Here is a 19,078-nt window from a genome sequence, read left to right on the forward strand (position 1 = left end):
TCCTTACTTTGCCAAGTAACTAAGGTCAAGGCTGGAAAATTTCAGCTTCCCAAAGGCCAAAAGATGAGCTGAAGCTCCTGGGTGTCAACCCAAAGGTTTAGAGGGATCAGGCAACGCCCTCACCCAGGTAAGTTCTTGGCACTAGCTGTAGCAGCCGATCCACATTCCTACAAAGCTAGATGAAGCAGCCAAGGGTGTGCCTGCCAACTCACCCTCAACAAGCTTTCTTCGCCTCCTCCCCGCCATCCCCCTGTGCCAACCCAATGGTATTCCTATAAACAAACAGGGTGGGGGGCCCATGACAAACTAACCCTTCAGCCCCGCCCCGGGAAGTGTCATCTGGGCACACCCTGGCATTTTGCTAATGTGAGGAGGGACGCCTCCCCTCCACAGTGGAAGAGGGGCCTTGTTGTGGCTTATTTTCTCTCATGACCAAGATGGAAGCCAGCCTGTGCTGGACCACAGAAGGTCCAAGATGGCAACTGTCCACTTAAATAAGGGGTGGGGAACAATGGCCCCTTTATGACTTGTGACCCTCAACTCCCAGAATTCCTGAGCCAGCATGGCTAGTTCAGGAATTCTGGGAGTTGAAGTCCCCAAGTCATAAAAGGACCATAGTTCCCCAGCCCTGGCTTAAATGGAAGACAGTTAAGACAATGGGGAGACTTAAAAGTTAAAATAAAATTGGTAGTTAATAGACATTTGTATCTTTACTATAAAAAGGAATGAAAGGTGAACTTCTTCCACACGGCCCAAGAACTGAGATGCACAAGCTGATCCACAGGGATGCAAGTTATTTCACAGTTACAAATATATGAGGACCCAGATTGTTGGGAGCAATATGCTGACCCTTACACCACTTAGAGAGAGCTGTAAAGCACTGTGAAGCTGTATATAAGTCTAATGCTATATCTCAAAGACTTCATCATACAAGCCATTTCATCCCAGATATACTGGGATAACAACTTCCATGCTGGAAGAGAATAGGAACTGTAGTCCTTCAACATCTAGAACACAACTAAATGAAAGCTCCTGTGGGAAGTTGATGGTGGGCCAGATAACTGTGCAAAGCCAAAGGTTTCAATGGGAAGAAAAATATGTGCAAAATAATGGTAGAAGTAGGTTATACCTCTGTGAGTGCAGTCAAACGTAATATCTCTGCCCTGGAGCCCCTGAATCATGGCTTATGTCCAAACCAGCAGGCACACAGCAGAAATGACCTGCTCTCAGTTGGAAGAGGAAGGACGACATTTCTGGGATCTTCAAAAGACCTTCAGCTCATCAGAACCGAATCTCTGACCCCCATCTTCGTTTCATTAATTCCAAAAAGGGCTAGAAACCCAGCTTGCTCTGGTTAGTAGCAAAGGGGGGGGGGCAAAACACCACTGTCCTTTCCAATCGACTATCCCTCTGATGCATTTTCATGGGCACCAGGCTTAATTGGCCAGCAGGAATCCTGGGAAAAATAGGTCTCTGGCCCACAACACTTTGCAGAAATGTGTGGCCGATCAATGCTGTGGAGCAGAGGAGTGGAAGGAAGTCTCAATTAAGACTTAGAATCCTGCCTGTTCACAGCTGGGGGAATCATCAGGGATTCAAGAGGACAAGACTCGTGGAATAACACGTTGGAAAAGGAACTATGTTGTAACTAGTGCATTTAGCTTTTTTGTTTGGTTTATTACTCTTCCATTAACTTCATCCTCTCTCCCACTTCATCCACAGCTTGTAGACAGTAAGCTATATAACAATTTCGAACATTTTATTTTGGAAACAATTTTAAAAATGCACTATTCAACTTCCCTTTTGCTACGGAGACTCTGCAGCTTAGTCTCACAAATTCAGATGGTCCCACTATCACTCATGCTCCAGGCTTTTTCTCTCTCAGGAAATACACGATTGCTCCCCACTCTGAACCCCTCACCCCAAAAACCCAAGCTTGGCACCTTCTTGATGTATAGACTCCAGTACCCATAATTCCCCAATCACCCTGGACGTTGCTAAGAATTCTGGGAGTTGGAAAACTGTACATTTGAAAGTTGCCATGGGTGGGAAACATTACTTTAAAAGCAAAGAAGGTGAATTTGTGGCCCTTTAGATCAGCACTCTAGAATCGGGAACCTGATCAGATTATTATTCTAGAACCCGGCACTTTTCTCGATTGGTATTCTAGAACCTAGTATTTTTCAGATATTAAAAAAACCATAGATGCCATGCACTGAAAACTCTGACCCTCATTTGTACTGAAGATGGCATGGAGTAAAATTTGGGATGCCTTGAAAACAACCAACCAACCAACCAACCTCAAAATGGTTCCTGTGCATGGATAAATGCCAGAGGTGTAATTTTTTTTTTGCCTCTGAGTCAGAGGCAGTTTAACTGTATCTTAGATGATACCCAACACTCCATATCCATGAGTTCTAAGGTAGGACAAGCAGAAAATAGTTTTAGATCATCAAGATCAAAATCCAACCACATGATTGCTGAATGACGTCTAGAGGTCTATATCACAGGTCACATCAACAGCATAAAGTGATACCTCCTTTCTGAAATTAGGTAACTGAAATTAAGAAAATATGGGATCGACAAGGAGTGATTGTTTGTGTGGGAGGACACCAGAAAGCTGAGCAAATGTCAGAATGCTTGTCCTTGCCCACTCATCAGAAACACCGTGTTCACACACCATAATGTGATTTGTTTAATATTAAGTTTGCCATGCTGTATGAATCTAGCCAACAGTGGTTTGGTGACTCACAGTTTAGTATAATATGTGAACTCCACTATTACAGTTTATTCAACAAATCACAGCTGAACTATGGCTTACTGTGATTAATGAAATTAGCTTATACTATTTTGCTCTCAGTTCTACATGGAGCAATTCTAATAAAATACAAAGGAAGACCTGTAAGTTTAAATCTTGAGTAACACTAATAAAGGCATCACATAAACAGTTTCAGGCAGCTGTTGCTAGTATGAAGTGCATTGCAGCTTGAAACAAGATAACATTTTCTTGGAAAATGAAGCAATTTATACAGCCATGAGATCTCAAATGATTGTGCCAAATCTCCAAATGCTGGTTTTATACCAATCTGATTGTGACAAAGATTAGACCCTTGTTATATCACCTCCAAAGATCCAACTAGGTTAATATCTTTTTCTGAATGGGCAGTCAGGCATAGATTAACATCATACTGGAATCTTAGAAGTTAAAAATGTACTTGCACAACACAAGAAGCAGGGGGCTCTATGCTTCAGCCTAGAAACCCAGCTATTATCTCAGCACGTTGCATGAGACGTACTAACTGTAAGTGGGTTTATTTTGTTGGCCTAGCTTGTTATTTAAGTACAGCAATTGTGTTTTGTTAGCCCAACTGCAAGAATTAGTATCTTGTGTGAGCACAGCGTTGGACTGAAATGCAACCATTTGGATCAGTGTTTCTCAAACATTGCAGCTTTAAGACAGGTGGACTTCGACTTCCAGAATTCTCCACCCATGCTAGTACTAGTTAAAGTTACCAAGGTTGAGAAACGCTGATTTCAATATTCAAGTCCAATTCTCTGCTCTTGTAGCCACAGCTGCCACCTGCTCTTCAAGCAACAGCTGTGAGTCTAGGACAGCAGTGAGAACAATGGCACCTTTATGACCTGTGGACTTCAACTCCCAGAATTCCTGAGCCAGCCATGCTAGTGCTAGTATGTTGTAAAAAGAGAGCAAGCTCCACTCCTTCTGATGATTTTAACTAGTTTTGTAACAAAACATCCGCTAAGCTCACAGATCACAAATGATCCCACAAAAACCTCTCAATTTGCACTACAGTGTAACCAGCATTTTTTCTTTCTTTCTTCTTAACCTCAATGGATGGTGATGTCCTGTGGGCTTGGTGGAAGACATAAGGCAAGTTCCTTTGGCAGCTTCCCAAGCCATGTTATCATGCTGATTTCTTTCGTGAATTAATAGATATCTCCACCTAGATGGTATCACATCCTATAAAGCTGGGCAAGTACTTTAAAATCAGGCAAGTTGGGAAATTATAGCAATACACAGGAGTTGTATCAAGCAGAGGCACTGGTGCCAAAATAAATATTTGAGGGATACCAAAATAATTTTTCCCCCTGTGTTTCAATCCATATTAATTTGCAAGGGGGAAGATTAAATCTGCATAAAATGTTGAACTGGAACATGTTTTAAAACATCATTCCCCCCCCTGCAAAGTGTTTGTATACTGACATACCTTATCTAATATGCATTTAATTTTTTTAATTGGAATGATGTAGATTTTGGTACAGTGAGATATACTGCCCACTGTAGATATTAAAGGACTGTGCAATCCAAAGGACAATTATTTTCCAGTTTGTTTATTAGTCTGGGAGGGAAAGATCATATCAATTTCCATCAAATAAATTTAAGCAATCGTGGATGAAGCAACTGTAATGTAATCAAACTGGGGAAACCAATGTTCAAATCTTCACTCAGCCATGAAACTCTCTTGGATGAATTTAATGATGTGACAAAGCTGCTGTCCAAAGATAATACCGCATAAGGTAAGATGTGTGGACTTCAATCCCCATAATTCCCCAGCCAGCATGGCTAAGGAATAGGTGGAATTTTGGGAGCTGAAGTTCACACATCTTAAAGTTGCCAAGTTAAGAAACACTGATAAGGAATGGTAAGAAAAAACCACTTGAAGTAAGGGTGGGATATAGAAATACAAATACAGGTAATCCTCTACTTACAACAGTTCATTTAGTGACTCTGCAAAGTTACAATGGCACTGAAAAAAATGATTTATGACCATTTCTCACAGTTATGACAATTGTAGCATCCCCATGGTCACATGATCAAAATTCAGACACTTGGCAATTGACTCATATTTATGACGATTGCAGTGTCCCGGGGGCATGTGCAACCTTCTGGCAAGCAAAGTCAATGGAGAAGCCAGATTCACTTAACAACCATGTTACTAACTAATGATTCACTTAACAACTGTTGCATAAAAGGTTGTAAAATGAGGCAAAATTCACTTAACAACAAATTCACTTGCTTAGCAATAGAAATTTTGGATTCAGTTGTGGTCGTAAGTTGAGGACTACCTATATGACCCAAGACCCAACTTTTAATGGTAAAACAAAAGAATCGGTTTAGGTTAGATTCATTGCAAAGGGATGAGATGGGAAACTGCAGTAGAATACAAATTAAAGACAAAAGAAAAATCGTTAAGAAGCAGTCAAGGAGAGAGAAGAAAGATCAAATTAAATCTGAATGTCTGTACAAAGGTAGGGTTGCGTAAGGTCTGTTATATAAGAAGGAGTTATCAGAAAGGAAGAGTACATAATTTGAGAGAGCCAGTTTGATGCTGTAGTTAAAGGCACTGAGTGACCAGAAATGGGGAGAATGTGATTTCTAGGTCTGCCTTTGGCATGAATGCCAACTGGGCCTGTCTCTCCCTCTCCCTCATCCCTAAACGGCTTCCAAAAAATTTTGCCAAGAAAACTGCAGCCATTGCAAGATTTCAAAAGAAACCCTAACTCCATAGTTAAAACCAATCTTAAAGATATGGGGAAGTATACATGGCAAACCTATAGCTTATGTAGGTATAAAGCTACACTACAAAATCCTTCCCTCCATCCTTCCGAGGTAGGTAAAATGAGGACCCAGATTGTTGGGGGCAATAAGCTGACTTTGTAATAATGCCATGGGGGGGGGCGAAAGCCCTAATAAGCAGGCATATACATAGAATGAAGGCTATTGCTAAGCATATTGATTTGTGCTTTAAATTGTAAGCCGCCCTGAGTCTTCGGAGAAGGGCGGGATATAAATGGGATTAAAAAAAAAATCCATATTGCATGAATAAACCAATCAACCAACCAACCAACCAACCAACCAACCAACTGACCTATACTCAGATTCTTTTTCAGAGCATGTAAGAAAATAAAACTCATATTTTGCTAGTTTTTAAGATTCTACAAATCTGCTGTCACTCATTTCCTTCTTTCCTTATAAAATGCTGGGAAGACCATTATTTTCCCAGTGACCAATTTTTACGAGAAGGTATAAGCTTTTATGCAGGCTAACATGGTTCTCCGCCTACAATGAGATGACCATGAATAAAAATGCTGAGAAATCAATCTTTGGCAACTAGGAACTGGGAAATGTAACAAACTGATAAAACTAGAATAATAAAAAAAAGGTTTCTAGTCCTCAGCACTGCAAGAACATCATGCCTTTTCCTCAGTGATTTAACCAAATCAAATTCAAAACATCCTAAAGGCTTATATATTTTCAGCTGTCTCCTTAACAATGTAGTAAAGAATACAGTAAAGTCTACACATTATGCAAGTATTCACATAGACAATTTTCATATACTTCTGAGTTGCTAGATTCCTTGGAATCTCTAAAACAGAATTTACTCATTTAATGTCCTCTGATAGCTTTGTTATTGGCGGTATTGGGTGGGCCAACCTAGTTGAAATGGGGCTTTTCTTTCATTGTTTTATGTATTCTAGTTAAATAATGAATTCTGATTTCTGATGGATGATGTTGAATGGTTATCTGGATTGGATAGTGCTTCTTTTATAAATGTCTAATATCTAAATAAGGGGTGATAACTTTTGGTAATTAATAATTTTTATTTTTTTTGGTAATGTTTAATTGTGAATGGAGGAATGAGGGCAACGTAGACTAAATGGGAAAGGGGGTTTTATATTTATGTTGTTAGGTATTTTTTGCCACTTACATCTTTGCTGATTTAATAAGGAGAGATGAAGATTTAGAGATGAATTTATAGAAAATAAGCTAAGGTATGGAATGAAGAGGTATCTGGTGTATTGTAAGAAACAGTGATGACTTGTTAAGTGGACTTCCGAGAAACTAAGAGAAATTTAATTCTGATTTGGGGACTCAACTATTAGAATAATGGGGGTAGACTATTGTTAATTTTAGAGTAAGAGTTGGATATATTTTTTATCTATATTGTACCAAAGAAAGTCAGAAACCATTCTCTTTCTTTTTTCTTTACTTGGAGGAGACTGGACAGCCATTTTTCTGAAATGTTATAGGGTTTCCTGCCTTAGCAGGGGGTTGGACTAGATGACCTCCAAGGTCCCTTCCAACTTATTATTATTATGTCCGGTGCGACTTAAAAACATATCTATTCGAGCAGTTCTGACCTGGTCTGATGGGTTAGGGTTGGGGTTTTAATATGTTTTAATACTGTTTTAAACTGGGCTAAATATTTAATCGTTTTTTAACTTTTGTATTCTGCTTTTTTATATTTATTGCCCTGTACACCGCCCTGAGTCCTTCGGGAGAAGGGCGGTATAAAAATATAATTAAATAAATAAATAAAATAAATAAAATTATTATTATTATTATTATTATTATTATTATTATTATTATATTATTATTTTCCCTTTTTTCTCACTTTTATCTTGCTTTTTGCCTGTTTTTCTCTATTTTCTTCCTTGTTTATCTTTTATTCACATTTTCAAAATTTAATAAATCACATTAAAAACACATGGACCTTTTCTTTTTAGACTTAATTATTTAACTTCTTAAATGTATTATTTTTTTATCACACCTAAGGAGTGCTAAAGAAAGTATAAGTGGTTTTCCAGCCTTATCCACTCAACAGCCTTTTAGTGTAGGACAGAATAGGGAGAGAAACCACTGATCCATTTCACCATAGCTGAGTAGGGGTTTGAACCTAATTCCAGTCATCATTACCTTATTAGCCCTATCTTTTTGAGGTACCACCCTCATTACAGAAATAATTATGTTCAACAACCCTTTAAAATAGGTCAGAGGAATTACCTACATGTACCATAGTGTGATGCTAAGCAAATCACTTGACCATAAGATGAATTTCAAGGATTTATAACAGGATTATTTCACCCCAGTTTCACTAGTATGGCTATCTGGTTTTAAAAACTAACTCTATTCCAGTGTTCCTCAAAGTTAGCCACTTTAAAATACACGGACCTCGAAGCCCAGAATTCCCCCGCCAGGCTGAGGCATTCTGGGAGTTAAAGTCCATACATCTTAAAGTGGCCATGCTTGAGAAATACTGTTCTATCCAAATTGCAATAAAATGTTGAGAATACGGGAATGTGGATCTCCACAGCAGCCCAAAACAAAACTCAACATTAATTTAAAGTAGCCTCCCACGTCACTCTACGTAAATCACTTGCCCACAATATTGTGTCCTTCCCAGTTGCTGACACACTTCTGTGTCACCTTTTGCCTACAGTCAAAAAAATAAATAAATAAAATAAAAAACCATCATCTCCCTGCAAAGTTTTTTTTAAAGGAAGAGTAGGCAGGATTTGGCCACCTACTGAATTTTTAAAAGAACCCCACCACAGAATGACCCAAACAGTTGCAAAAGACACATACTTCAAGGTGAAAGATCAAAAGATCAAAGGTCAAATCTCTGACACCCATCTTCAGTTTACAAATTTGTTTTTGATTTATGGGATGGTTCAGCAGCTGACAGGAAGGCTAAAACAACTGAGATGCTAAAATCTGTATTTGGCTTCAATCCTCCCCTACTCTCAGATCCGAATCAGCCAGTCTGGCTTTAAATAATCTGAAATCTGCCTAAGCATGCTGTAAATCTCTTACGAACCGCAAGGGAGACCATCCGCTTTGTTCCTTGGATGAAGAGATCCCGGACTGAACACATCAAGCAAATTAACACGTAGACAGCACTTTTTTTTGTCATAGAACGCTCAGAATGGAGTTCCGGCACCTTTTTTGAATGGAACCTTATAGGGTAGGCAAGGTGGGTTGTATGACATGTGTGAGTTCTGGCACCTTTTTCTTTTACAAAAAAAGCACTGCACGTACACATGTTTACACGCACACACGCATGCACACACACACAAACACCGGAAACATCTCAGGATTTCTAGGAATTCTGATAGGGGAAAGAGAGGCCCAATCTATCTCATTGTGGTTTTGTTGTGTTTTTTAATATTTTCTGCACATACTGTATGCCTTTCAATAGGCTGGATTCCTGCTGCCTATTCAGCCAGCTTGTTTGCTTAAGCAAGCCAGGCTGCAAATGGGAAAGAGCTATGGTCCTGTCGAGTCAACGGGTTTGTGTAAAAGACAAGGAAATTTGACAGACAGGGTTTTCTAGACTCCTAAATCATGAAAAAGAACATGTCAGGGAATGAAGGATCTACTCCTTGGAAATGTGCTCTTTGTCAAAACTGATGTTATATTGGGGCAACTGCCTTGGGCAAGCTCTTCCTCCCAAAACCTTCTGCCTTCTCTCCTTTGAAAATTTGGGTAAAAGGAATTGTTTTGTTTTTCTTTACAACAATTCTTTGAATGCTCCACATGTGCAGAAGCTGTATTTTCCAACCTCTAGGAAAGATACGAGTGGAAAACATAAGTTTAGCACAAACTGTAATGTCCCACATTGGGCTTGTGACTTTCAACATTCTCCCAAAATGTGATTTTAGTTGGCTAGGAATTCTGCAGGCCTGCAAGATGAACTTCTTGAGTGGTATAATAGTCAAGCAGGGACAGGTTTTGTTCTCACTGGAGCAAAATAGGCCTAGACTGACTGGTGGATGCTATTTAGGGACATCATTTTAGGCACTGTTTGCAATAAAAAAAAATAAACAGCACCTAGAAATTGAAATATGTTTTGAATAACTGCTCTTCCAAATCCTCAAAATATTACAAGTGGATTATCCCCGCAAGAGTTACAACAACTTGATTGGGTAAGTAGTACCTCTAGGCTGCAGCTAGGCCAGCTAAGGAGGAAGCTAGCAGGGTAGCTAAACAGCTTAACAATATACTGGCAGAGTCAATATATTTCAGTGATTTTCAACCTGACACTGGGGAATTCTGGGAACTGAAGTTCACCCATCTTCAAGTTATCAAAACTGAGAAACATTGGCATACAGTATAATATCTTCTGCACATTTATTAAAAAAAATCTCACTGTGTTCAGTGTGACTTCTTCCAAATAAAGGTGTTTGTAACTGAAAGCTTACAGCATAATCCCATAAAGTGAATAGGATGGCAAATATGAACTGTAATTCTGAGCACATTTACCTAAAAGGAAATCCTGGGACCCATCAGCAGTAAAGGAAATTTAGCGTATTTTAATCTTTACAGCAATATTTCTCAGTCTTAGCAACTTGAAGATATATGGACTTCAGTTCCTAGAATTCTCCAACCAGCAGATTCTGGTAATTGAAGCATGGCTGGCTGGGGAATTCTGGGAGTTGAAGACCACACATCTTCAAGACAAAGTTGACAAATACTGCCTTAGATTGCAATTCCCAACATGCTTAGAAATGGCCATTCTGGATGGGGAGCTCTGAGAGTTACCCATATATTTTGAAAGTGACTAGATTGGAAAAGTTTGATATAAACCAAAGGATGAAAGTAAAGGAAGAAATTAAATGTTGCATTCACTGGATTGGGTCAAAGTCTAACTAGCCTAGCTAGCAGTAGCCTTTTTCTTCCCCCATTGCTCCCTACTGGTGCATATTTACTGTAGAGAGGAGAGACTCAGTTTGTTCCTCAGTATTAAACGTTTCCATGAATTTGCCTAATGCTTTTGCAAAACTTTATAAGCAAGCCATCATACCCATATTTCAGCACTGGGAATTTCATAGATCTTTTATGTGTCACATTAAGAATTTGGGACAAACCTCTTGTGCCGATGTGCATCTTCCCGATACATATATCAAGTACCTTTATCATACAGGTAGTCCTCATCTTACAATTATAATTGAGCAAGGAATTATGCATAAGTCACTGCAGTCATTAAGTGGGTCACCATATGACCACACCCAACGTTATGACATTTTTCTGCATTGGTCATTAAACAAATCATTATACCTAATTGGTGTTTTTTTTCCTGGAAGCTGGAATTAAATGCTGGAAACCAGCAAAAAAAATGACAGAAAATGGCAGTCATGTGACAATAGGATACTGCGAATGACCATAAAGGTGAGCTGGTTGCCAAGCACCAATATGTGATCATATGAGGGGGGGGGGAAGATGTGGTTCTGATAACTATGAAATTGGGTCATAAGTACTGCATCTTTTGGGGTGTGTGCCTGTTGAACAATTGCAAACCACAGGTTGTTAGTCAACAATTACCTCTGCCCACTTTTACTGTAATATCAAGTGTCAAGTATTAAGTTAAACTACGTATGATGTCAGGAGATAAATGGTTAGTCAGTGGGGGCTATAAATAGATAAATAAAGCAGCACATAAATAAAAAAATACATGGGGGAAATAAGTAAATAACTATCTTTGAAAAATGTGGAATACACCACTTGAAATGTTCTACACAAGAGCTGTGACACAAAGGAGTCACACAAAGCCTTTTATGTGATCTCAGAGATATTGTTCCCTTAGATGCTGTCACTGAATATTTCCTTCTGTTTAAAAACAAAAAACCCATATTTACTGAATTGCTCTGCTCCCCTAGAGCAGTGTTTCTCAATCTCAGCAACAATTAAAATGCGTGGACTTCAACTCCCAGAATTCCCCAGCCAGCTTTTGGGAGTTGGTCCACGCATTTTAGTAGTTGTTATGACTGAGAAACACTGCTCTAGTCTAGATTATGGTAGGTGACACCTTCTTTTGCTTCTTATTGGGGTGGGGAGATGGGGAAAACTGAAGTTGAGGATGTCATATGTGTGGGCCAGGTGTTCAGGGGGATGAACACCTATTGAAAGAATGCTAAGCCTTCCTCAAACCTTAGCTTTTGCTCTCTTGCAGAAAATAAGTGAGAAATTGGGTTCCCGACATCTGTACCCATCACCACTGCTCCATCTAGCAGCAAATCTTAACCCTCTTGTATGGAAACTGGAAGGTTGTCTCCATACTTTAGGATTATCCTTCAGTGTTAGGATTATCCTTCTCCTTTTCCATCTTAAATCCCTCTGTTCACCGTATCAAAGTATCTTTATTAAATAAAGCACAGTACCTCTATTCCCTATTATTTGAAGGTACCTGGATCCCACTACAGGAGAGAGAGAAAGATCTCACCTGTTCGAAGCCTGACATTTAAAGACTAACCAGTATTTGATTTTTCTACTTAGCATTTATTGTAAACATGAAAGACTGAATTTAAATTTAAATATTCACATCCATCATCAAACTGGATAACTATGCTTATATACAAAACAGAGGGCTCCAGAGGTGGGTAAAAAGATCTCCTTATGTGTGGCTGGGATACACATTAAAAAAACAATTACAGGTAGTCTTCGAATTACAATACTTCGTTTAAGTGACCGTTTGACGTTACAAAGTCACTGAAAAAAGTGACTTATCGCCCTTTTTCACACTTAGAACCATTGCAATATCCTCATAGTCATGTGATCAAAATTCAGAGGCTTGGTAACTGACTCATATTTTTGATCGTTGCAATGTCCTGGAGTCATATATCACTTTTTGCAAGCGTCCAACAAGCCAAGTCAATTGTGTAGCCAGATTCACTTAGCAATCATGTTACTAATTTAACAACTGCAGTGATTCACTTAACAACTCTGGCAAGAAAAATAATATGGGGCCAAATTCACTTAACAAATGTCTCACCTAACAACAGAAATCTTGGGCTCAATTGTGGTCATAAGTCGAGGACTACCTACCCAGTATATAGCTGCATCTTTTTTTTTCCCCCACTCCCCATGGATGTCTCCACATTGAGGCACTCTCCACATTTAGTCTTCCTTCTTCCCAACTCCCAGGATCAAATTCAGGTGTGAAAGTCACAGTAGGTGACTAAACAAAAGCAAACCTCCCTATTCTGTGTTTTAACAACTTAAGACACAGCAGTCTGCACGTAGCTCTCATTTCCACATCATCACCAATGTGGTGATGCTCCAGCGTCTCTTGGGATAACCAAAACAAGCATAATTGTCCACCTTTCTACCCAGATATGCTCCACTTCCTTTCTTCTAAATCTCAGAACAGACCAACACGTTTTAAAGCTTTTCAAGCTGCTGTACTAGCTTTCTTAGAAGACTGACTACTAGAGTTCTCCCTCAACTTAGCAAAAATCTTATTCTGTACCAATTCTCCATTTAGAGAGAGAAAACGCAAAGGCCTTGCTTGAAGGAACCAAAACCTGCATTTGTTTTTCTGTGGCAAATTTCAGCTAGATTTCTTGAGGGACACCCCAACATTGAACATTGAACTTCTACATGATCTCATTTAGCTTTGTGACCACCCTGTTCTCCAAGGGCAAAATAATCTAGTTCAAGCACAACTGTCTAATGCAAGGACGAAAACAAATAAAATGGTTAAAAATTGTATGTTAAAGAGGAACATTAAAAGGGAACCTTTGCCCTCCAATGCATTGTCCCTTTCTGCTCATAATGAAAAAGCGTGCTAAGAATATTTTGCTAGCTACGATTGGAAGAAGGAAAAGGCACATCCAGAGACGTGGATTTTTGCTTAACTAGCTACAACATGGCACTAAGATACATCCTTGGTTTGTACTGATTATAACATTACCATCTGCAATTATTATACTGAAACAAGAGATTTACATGTAGACAAATGTTTGTTTTCTTTCCAAACTCACCTCCCAAACATTGGATATGCAATGTTTTCTTGCATTGTACAAGTTGCTCACATGCTGATTTGCACCTAAGCTAAACTTCTAAACTCAGAAAGAACACATTTTCCCCAGAATTCCATTTTCCACCCCAATCCCTCCACCACTTCATCCTTAAGCTCTCACACTGCAATCCTTCCCCGCCAAATGCCTTTTCGCTTCACTATAGCGATGCTTGAGAGCAGCAAGGGATACTCGGGCTGCAGATTAAAATGGCCGCTGGAGAGGGAAAAATGGCGGAACTTGTGAGACTTCAGACAAACATCAACGAAGCACGCACACCAGGAAAGCCGTGCCTCTGCCTCTACAGTGATGTTCAGGGATCAGCAGAAGAACCATATCCTGAAATGCTAATCTGCTCTCAAATTGGGAATTAGAAATGTGTAAAATTGACCCCGTTCTGCATCATCCGCACTGCAAAAGACATGCAAAAGGCTGCAAAAGATACAAGATTTAGATCTGGAAGAAGGACAGGAAGAAGATACAAAAGGAAATTATGTCTGGAGGTGGGGAAGGAATATGACATAATTTATTTTGACATTTGATCAGGCAAGCCGTCGGTTTATGTAATTTCCTTCTTCCTAGTCTGTTTTTTATATACAACCAGAAAACAAAAACTCAGAATAAGGAATATGTCCAGCAAGCTGCCCAGACATGGGGAATCAGGATGCCTACAAATTTAATAAATAAAACTAGTCCCTTTATTTTCCAAGAGCAACACAATAATGCCACTTAACGGTGCTCTAACTAAGCCAAAAGCAAAATTAGAAATGACTTTCCCCCATCTTTAATGCTGCAACATGCCAGGCTTGGGATTACAAAGAAATGTTCTTCAAGCATTAATTGAATTATACACTGGTCCAATTTTGCTCATTCCCTCCTAGGCAGAGAAATGGGTTCAAGGCCTCCTTTGGCCTCAGTCACCCAGTTCAATATTCAGCAAGATTTTCTTTTAAGCCAAGCCACTCTAACCCTGGATCTCCTTTAGCAGTGTTTCTCAACCTTGGCAGGTTTCAGAAGGGTGGACTCTTAACTCCCAGAATTCCCTACCCGCCAGCTGGCTGGAGAATTCTGGGAGTTGGAAACCTGCTAAGGTTGAGAAATGTTACACTCAGGTATGTGTTTTCCATCCTGTAAGTCATGACTCTGCTCAAAAGTGGGTCAGCAGACGACATGAACTGAAAACGAGGAAAAAGAATAAAAATGTTGCTGTGCGATGAAAGAAGGGATGATTTGGCTCATGGAATGATTCACCAGCTAAGCAAGGGTGGAACAAGACGACAGGCCAAAACGGGCTGTGCTTGTCTCAGAGCTGGAGAGGGATGCAGCTTTTTGACACAAAGCACCATTAGCTCAAGGCCAGTTCAAGGTGTTCCTTATTTATTTGTTTATTTATTTTATTAATGATATACCTCTATGCCACCGCAATCAAAACAATAGCGAGAACAGAGTGGCTGAAGAGTGACAGTTCTAAAAACAGGGTGTCATGGTTTTGCTTACTTTCTTCAGTGTTGTTTATGCAAAACAGTTCCTCCTTCTTGATTCCTTATTCATCCCTAATGTTGAACAATCGGCATCGTAAAATTGCAAAAATTCATGCCATGAGAATGGCCTAGAAGTCTTCTTCCCTTTCCTTCCCTTTTTTGAGCCGGACATATTCAAAGCTCCCCGCTGCACTTATTCTAATCAGAGTAAGGACAACTGAATATACTGTATGTACATTGCAAATCAGCATGCACACAAAATTGAACTTTTCACAACATATTCGAGGGGCCTCTGCCAAACTGAATAGGAGATTTATTATTTATTGAAAGGTTTTTTTTTCAAAAAATGTCTTCTGCTATTCTTTTTTTCATCCCATCTTTGCTTTCCGAGGCTTAATTTCAGGCATGCTTTCGTTCTGTATCTCCTATATCTCTTCTATAATCTCTGCGTATACATTAAATTATAGAAAAAGGCGAAAAAAGATACATCTCAAGTGCTAAAATTGTACGTGGTTTGCTGTATGTTGCGCACATGCAGACAAAATAAAATACTTCTAGTCCCCAAATTAAAAATTATAAATAATTGAAAAGAAAGAAAAAATGATCTCAAGCACCATTGCATAAAGCTTGATCATATAGAGCTATTCGACAAACCTATTTGACATTTTCTAGGAGGACCGATTAATAACATATGATGGGTGGGAAATAAAGTCAAATAAAATTATTCCTTTGACCATGTGAAAATGTTGGTCAAAGCTCATAGAACGTAACAACAGTACAATGCAGAGTTTACAATACGGAAGAACCAGAGTTCAAAAAAAAATACCCCCTTATTGAAATCTATACCTGTTTTACATCTGGATATGTTTGGTCTTTCATGCTTACGCATTCAAATGAAAATAATATGGATCGGATTACATTCTGTTTTCCAGTTTACTCACGCTGAGGGCTAGCAAAAGTCTTTTATAGAACTCATCAAATTATACCTTAAATGACTTCCCAGGATAGGGATAAACTGGAAAAGACTGCAGAGTAACCCTAACTTTATTCAAAAGTAAATCCAACCATAATGAAATGGATCTATTTCTTAGTAAAAGGATCTATTCATTATTTTTAGGGTTTGTCTCAGGATAAAGCCTAAAATACTTCTTCACAGGAAATATCACAAGGTCATTTTAAAAAAACACAAAAAACCTACCAAGTAATATAATTTTTTAAGGAAAAGAAAACCATAAAATGAAAAGAAATCAGAGATGAGGGTGGAGTGATGGATTTACACATACAAACACATGCTGGTTTGCATGCGGGAATAATTGATCTCTTTAATATCTATTTCTGCAACATAAAAGTGCTAGATGTGAGTTTCTGCAGATTATATTATTATATAAAACAAAAAGCCTCCATCCTTTAATGAGTTTTGCAGCCTAACACGATTTTTCCTCATGCCACACACAACTCATAATAACAATAATAAATAACAATCACAGCAAAGATGCAAGTTGCTTAACAAAAGGAGAGCTCAAAATGCACATTGGAAGAGAATATTTTTTTTATCCCTTTCTATTCTATATCACAATGTCCTGTTTGCTATTACTCAACCGCCAAAGATGCATTCGTTTTCCTCGTCGCTTGCTAAACTGTTTATCGGTTGCATGTCTTTTAAAATCTCGTTTCTAAAGTACGGCAGCTTCATTTGGAAGAGAATACCCACGAGTGAAGTAGAAGACGAGTGAATGTCAGAATACGATGATTTATTAATCAAGGAAGGCAGAGCGCGCGCGATCACAGCCGAGTGCCACAACTTAAGCTCCTTAAGCAACAAGACCCTCCGCTCCTTTTTTTTAGGAAAGCCCCAAAAGCAGAGTGAGACCTGCTGCCGAAGAAACGCTCCCAACTTCGCTTCGATTCCCAGGGAAGACACTTCGGATCTCTTCCCCCACCTCCCTCCCTCCCTCCCACTTCGGGGCCGGATCGCGCCTGGCCACGCGATCGATCATCATCATCTCCCACCTGGACGCCAAGACAGGGGGGGGGAATCCGTTACAGATTCTTACCTCGCATCTTCTACTCTTATCTCTCTTCTGGAAATAGCATGGAAAAAAACAACAACACGCGCCGTCAGAAAGGAAACTCCTTGCAAGGAGGAGAAGGGGCGAAATAAATAGATACGGCGGGGAGCGGAGGGGATAAAGTTTCCAGCGTGGGATCGGGCGGGTGGTTTGGCTTCGCTCGCTCTGCTGGCTTCCTCTCTTCTGTTTGTGCGTTTTGCAGCTCGCCCAACGATTAAGAAGAAGTGGTTGAAGCGTCTTCCTCCTGACGTCTCCACACCTTCTTTTCCCCTTCCTTCACTCCTTCTTCCCCAGCCGAGCGCTCCTGGAGAACTGCTAGCCTACTTTCTTCCAGAGCTTGGTATGTACAAGAAGCATGGGAAACTCACATGACAAATCCCTGGCTCGGGCTCCGCCCACCTCCTGTCAATTTCGGCCCAAGCCACACCCTCCTGGGTCCAGAGCCCGCCCCTTGGATTCGTGTTGTTCTGTTCGGTTTTCCTTTGATAAAAGAGTCTGGACGTCATTTCTTTTCTTTTCTTTTTCCTCCCGTTTTCTTCATTGCATTTGCACTTTTCTCTGTTTTATTCTCCGTAGGTTTTCTTCTCCATCCAAAATGTATCTGTTGTTGTTATAAATGTATCTGTTTATTTGTATTCATTTAACAGATTCCCGTACAACATTTATTTACGATTGTTAAATATTTATTTAACAAAATATTTATTAACTATTTATTAACTATATTAAATATTTATTAAATATTTATTAACTAGATGGCCGTCTGAAGAGTCTCATTTTGCAAACAGTCCTTGTTTCGTTCACTGCCTCATTTAGTGACTTCGCCACTTTTTTTTTTTTTTAATTCCATTTATATCCCGCCCTTCTCCGAAGACTCAGGGCGGCTTACAAGCTTAGCAGTAGCCTTCATTCTATGTATATGCCTGCTTATTAGGGCTTTCACACACACCCCAAGCGGCATTATTACAAAGTCAGCTTAATTGCCCCCTCCTACCAATCCTGGCTTTTACAATTTTTGCAGGTCTGTAAAGCCAAGGAAAGCTGAAATATAATCAGTCCCACTTTCACTTTGCGACCATTCCATTTAACAACCAAGCTGCCAGACTCAGTTGTGGCCATTAAATGAGGATTATTTGTTTTTGCATACTGTGCTTTTTCATTTTTTCATTTTGTTTAAAATTTATTATCTGCTCTTTACCAGAAAGATTCTAGGATATTAAAAACAGTGTTAACATACAGCAACTGACTGAATAAAGACTAGAAGCCAAACTAAAACATGAACTGAACTAAGATCATAGCTACATACAGCTTTTCTTCCAATTGTCTGGAGTAAAGTTTTAATTTAGTCTTGGAATGATTGCAATCGTAGTCCCTGTTTAATCTGTCCTGGAATAGCAGTCAGGAATCAGGCTAAAGCAGAAAAGGCCCTGCTTTATGAAGGGCAATTGCATTGCATCAAAATAAGAGTAAACTTGGTAAGCTGCTGATGAAGAAGCATAGTTGTATACTGTAACAACAAATCATCATCACTAGAGGAATATTGGGAAAAATATAAGATATTGTTAAAATTCAGATGCTTGGCAACTGGTTCATATTTATGACGGTTGCAGTGTCCTGGGTCATGTGATCATCTTTTGCGACTTTCTGACAAGCAAACTCAATGGGGAAGCCAGATTACTTAGTGACCTTGTTACTAACTTAACACCTGCAGTGATTCACTTAACAACTGTGGCAAGAAAGGCCGTAAAATGGGGCAAAACTCACTTAAGGAATGTCTTGCTTAATAACAGAAATTTTGGGATTGTGGTTGTAACTTGAGGACTATCTGTATGCACAGATATCCCTTGTGTAAAACCAGGATATGTTTCTAGTGGTGATGAATTCCACATACTAATATATCACTCATTTGTTCTGTCCTTAGTATTCAGTGAC

General features: G+C 39.3%; 1 protein-coding gene across 1 annotated transcript in view; it reads right to left on the reverse strand.

Annotated features, from left to right (window-relative positions):
• Positions 1-17,361, reverse strand: part of LOC308659786 (nuclear receptor ROR-beta-like) — a 61,034-nt gene extending 43,673 nt beyond the window's left edge. The window contains exon 1 of the mRNA XM_081313785.1: positions 17,135-17,361. Coding sequence (XP_081169911.1) covers positions 17,135-17,141 — 7 coding nt within the window. The 5' untranslated portion in view covers positions 17,142-17,361. The remainder of the gene's footprint in view (positions 1-17,134) is intronic.
• Between the last annotated feature and the right edge of the window lie 1,717 nt (positions 17,362-19,078).

Source organism: Vipera berus (assembly GCF_964194415.1).
Source record: "Vipera berus genome assembly, chromosome: 1".
Taxonomy (NCBI): domain Eukaryota; kingdom Metazoa; phylum Chordata; class Lepidosauria; order Squamata; family Viperidae; genus Vipera; species Vipera berus.